Source organism: Poecilia reticulata, linkage group LG15, assembly GCF_000633615.1.
Source record: "Poecilia reticulata strain Guanapo linkage group LG15, Guppy_female_1.0+MT, whole genome shotgun sequence".
In the NCBI taxonomy this organism is placed as follows: Eukaryota; Metazoa; Chordata; class Actinopteri; order Cyprinodontiformes; family Poeciliidae; genus Poecilia; species Poecilia reticulata.
The window spans coordinates 29,742,105-29,746,856 of NC_024345.1; the positions used below are offsets into that span (position 1 = coordinate 29,742,105).

The 4,752-nt window shown below is 46.7% G+C and overlaps 1 protein-coding gene across 1 annotated transcript in view; it reads right to left on the reverse strand.

Annotated features, from left to right (window-relative positions):
- The window catches only part of LOC103477425 (echinoderm microtubule-associated protein-like 6), a 54,480-nt gene that overhangs the window by 28,944 nt on the left and 20,784 nt on the right, over positions 1–4,752 (reverse strand). Inside the window, 7 exon segments of the mRNA XM_017308829.1 lie at positions 299–782; positions 856–1,065; positions 1,316–1,430; positions 1,656–1,797; positions 2,623–2,760; positions 3,573–3,700; positions 3,826–3,899. Of these exon segments, the coding sequence (XP_017164318.1) occupies positions 299–782; positions 856–1,065; positions 1,316–1,430; positions 1,656–1,797; positions 2,623–2,760; positions 3,573–3,700; positions 3,826–3,899 (1,291 nt within the window).

A 4,752-nucleotide genomic window follows, 5' to 3' on the forward strand; every position in this document is an offset into this window, starting at 1 on the left:
TAATCTGATGTGAATCAGTTAATCTGATGTGAATCAGTTAATCTGATGTGAATCAGTTAATCTGATGTGAATCAGTTAATCTGATGTGAATCAGCTGGTCTGTGAAAAACTTTCTGGACATTTTGTTAGTTTTCCTGTTTCAGTTTCACTGATCTGATCCGATCAGGAGTTCTGGTTCCTCTCCTGCTTCACATCGACCTCAGAGTTCTACCGGGTCAGACAGAACCTGACCCGGTTCGTCAGAACTCATGTAAAGTTTCTGTTCCAAACAGAACCGACCCGAACGTCTTAGTGAAACAATGAGAACAACCAGCTGGCGATAAATAAACTCCCTAAGAACTCGACCAGTGCCCCCTGTGGGCCAAACGTTCTTCTGAAGTTCTGCTCACAGAATTCATTTATTCTGCACCGTTTTCTGAAAAACTGGGTTTTTCTCTCACAACCTCCAGACCCAAACCCAGACACATCCGAGTAACCATGGTGATGGTTCATTAATCTACTCCCAGTAAAGCTCTGGAAATGTTCCGTCATCCTTAAAACTCCCAGGATTATCGATCCTGCTGGATCTTGGAGGAAGTGAGGAACGATCAGGTAGTTTGTCCTTCCTGTCCCACCTGCTGTGTTTCCGTCCGGCGCTCCGCCCGCCCCGTCCTCCGGCAGGAAGTGCCACTGGAAGAGGGCGTGGTCGGCTCCGCCGGTGGTCAGGACGCTCTGCAGGTCGCTGGACCAGCGGACGTTGGTGACGTGCGCCGAGTGGCCCAGGTACTTCTTGAATTTGGCTCCTTGGAGGCAAACGAGAGGCAGATTGTTGAGGGAGAAGAGAAGCAAAACGAAGCCGCAGGCGGAGCAGCCAACCTTTCCGCAGGCAGGGGAAGCGGTACAGCTTCACCAGGCCCAGGTCGTCCCCGGACACCAGGACGCCGGACGACAGGTTGGCGTCCACCGCGTTGATGGCCGTCGAGTCGGAGTACTTTGGCCAGACGCCGCTGACCTCTGACCCCAGGACGCTGCTCCAGGAGGCCCAGCGCTGACCTTTAACCTCCTCGTTGGTGATGGGTTTCCCCACTGCAGGAGGAAGGAAAGCAGATCTCAACAAATGCTGCTGTTGCCATGGAAACGATCAATAACCATCATCCATAGAAACCAGACAGAAAGAAAACGTCTGACTTTCATCTGCAGGAAGAAACGACTCGGAACCTGATCGATCGGTGAAGCAGAGAAGGACGGATCAAACTCTACAGACTCTGATCTGATGATATTGATCAGATCAGATCGATCGGATCGATCCAGTCTGTACTCTCTGGTCCAGACTCACTGGGCATCCGGTAGAAGAGGCGTTCTCCGGCTCCGTCGTTGCTCTGCAGGATCTTCCCGTCCACAGTCCAGTCCAGGTGTGTGATGAAACTGGTGGATTTACTGCATTCTCCCACCTGGAACCAGTCAGAGCAAAGATGGCTGCCAGTCAGGGATTCAGCCGCTGCTGGGTTTCCTCCAGTAGAAAACTTTTTACCATCTGACAAAGCTGAACAACGGAACTGGACATTAAACTGGACTGCATGAATTTTAATCTTATTACAGTTTTATGGTTGGTTTTTATATTTCTGGATCGTCTCTGTCTGTCTGTGCAGCATCACTTCCTGCTGAGGCTTCCTGACCTTCTTGTATCTCTGGGCGACGGCGTAAACATCCACCAGGCCGTCGTTGGAGCCGACAGCCAGATACGCTCCGTCTGGAGAGAACTTCATCTCATGGATCACCTCCTTCCTGTCCTTGATGTGGACGACCTCCGTCATGTCCCTGAGTGGGCGGAGAATCCGGTTAGCATCACGGGATAAACATTAGCATCCGGTTAGCATCACAGGGTAAACATCAGCATCCGGTTAGCATCACGGGGTAAACATCAGCATCCGGTTAGCATCACAGGATAAACATTAGCATCCGGTTAGCATCACGGGATAAACATTAGCATCAAGTTAGCATCACGGAGTAAACATTAGTATCACAGGGTAAACATTAGCATCCGATTAGCATCACAGGGTAAACATTACCATCCGATTAGCATCACAGGGTAATGCTAAACATTAGCATCCATTTAGCATCACAGGGTAAACANTAATGCTAAACATTAGCATCCATTTAGCATCACAGGGTAAACATTACCATCCGATTAGCATCACAGGGTAAACATTACCATCCGATTAGCATCACGGGATAAACATTACCATCCGATTAGCATCACAGGGTAAACATTAGCATCACGGGGTAAACATTAGCATCCGGTTAGCATCACAGGATAAACATTAGCATCCGGTTAGCATCACGGGATAAACATTAGCATCAAGTTAGCATCACGGGGTAAACATTAGTATCACAGGGTAAACATTAGCATCCGATTAGCATCACAAGGTAAACATTAGCATCTGGTTTGCATCACGGGGCAAACATTAGCATCCGATTAGCATCACAAGGTAAACATTAGTATCCGGTTAGCATCACAGGGTAAACATTAGCATCTGGTTAGCATCACAGGGTAAACATTAGCATCCGGTTAGCATCACAGGGTAAACATAAGGACCCGGTCCGAGTCGGGGGGCCCGGTCGGGGCCACAGCGTCTGGCTCACCTAACTCTCAGCACGGTGAAGGATCCGTCCTTCATCCCCAGAGCCAACTGGGATCCGTCCAGGCTGAACGCCACGCTGCGAACCGCCTCCTCCATGTTGCATCGCGCGATGAGAGCGTGGTCAACCAGGCTCCACAACCTGACACGCACACACATTAAGACACACACACATTAAGACACACACATTAAGACACACACACATTAAGACACACACACATTAACACACACACACATTAACACACACACACACACAAACACACACACACACACACACACACACACATTAAGACACACACATTAAGACACACACACATTAAGACACACACACATTAACACACACACACATTAACACACACACACACATTAACACACACACACACACACACACACACACATTAAGACACACACATTAACGCACACACATTAACACACATTAACACACACACACACACACGCACACACATTAACACACACACACCCAAACACGCACATACACACACATTAACACACACATGCACACACACATTAACACACACACACACACACACATTAACACACACACCCAAACACGCACATACACACACATTAACACACACACACACACACACACACACATTAAGACACACACACACACACACACATTAAGACACACACAGCTTGGTGTGGTTCTCCACTGCTTCAGGTTAAACACAAACAGCTGAGAGTTTACTGGTAGAACATTGTGTCTTGTCTTTAATGAAGGTATAAAGTTATTTTCTCATGCTGTTTTCTCTCATTTCTTATCTTTAGTTCTTATATTTTCACCTTCATCTGTTCGTCCCTTTGCTGCTGGTCAACCTGAATTTCCCCACTGAGGGACAGTAGATTATATTTCTATCATAACTGCTCCACCTCGGCTCCCAGTGCACTGCTGGTGCTACTGGGCGGCTCCAGTATGACATCGTTTCCCACCTGACGGATCGGTCGTCGCTGCCGGTTACAGCCAGAGGTTTTTTGGGATGAACGTCCAGAGCCCAGAGTTCGCCCTCGCTGTGACCCTGCATGATGAGCAGCGGCTTGTCGCGCTCTCGCACCATCACCTGATGAACACATGAACACTGTTGCTGATAAACCTACAGTTTGTTCATTTGAGCCGCTGAGCTGCGTTCGGTCTAATGAGCCAGAATAAAACATTTTTCCTGAAACGTTTCCGGTTCCTCCTCACCTCAAAGATCTCGCTGTCCTGAGTTCCTGCCAGGATCCGGTCGGCTCGCCAGCAGACGCTCCGGATGGACAGACCTGGCCCAGACAGGGAGGACACACGGACCAGACCAGAGTTCATGACTACTTATTTTTGATACAAATGGAGCCCCATACAAAACCAGGATAATATATGGGTTTAGCTTTTATAATAAAGTTAAAATCAACTGAAAGAAATTTGTGTTTCTCATGATTTCTGGTAAACTTGTAAATTGTTTACACCAGATTATAAAAAGTGAACAGAAAAAAAATGTTTTTGCATCACATTATGAAAAAAAAGTTAAATTAAAAATAACAAAATCCTTCAGGTCCGTTAATGTCATGAACGTTTCAGAGGAGCTGAAAGAGAACGGCAGAAACATCTGTTCATTTCTAGAAGTGGTGATGATGATGATGGTGATGGTGATGATGGTGATGATGGTGATGATGATGATGATGATGATGATGGTGATGGTGGTGATGATGATGATGGTGATGGTGATGATGGTGATGATGATGGTGATGATGATGATGGTGATGATGAAGAAACGTCTCACCAGGATTCTGACCTCCGTGTTCAGAGAATTGATGTTTTAGGAAAAGGTCAAACCTCCATGCGTCGGTCGCCATGGAGACATCAGAGCTCTCTTTAGGAACCTTAAAGGTTCTGAAGCCGGTCGGTTCAGTCCAGTTACCAGCAAACAGAACCGACTCATAAACCCAGACATGAAGGAGTTAATGTGAAATAATCAGTTAAATGTAGGAACTAAATGATGCAGAGGAATACAGAATGGTAGAGGCAGCATTATGATGGGGGATCTCATTTATCCAGGAAAAACTAACATGTAGTTTGTTTATCTGTAGTTTGTTTATCTGTAGTTTGTTCTGTGTAGTTTGTTCTCTGTAGTTTGTT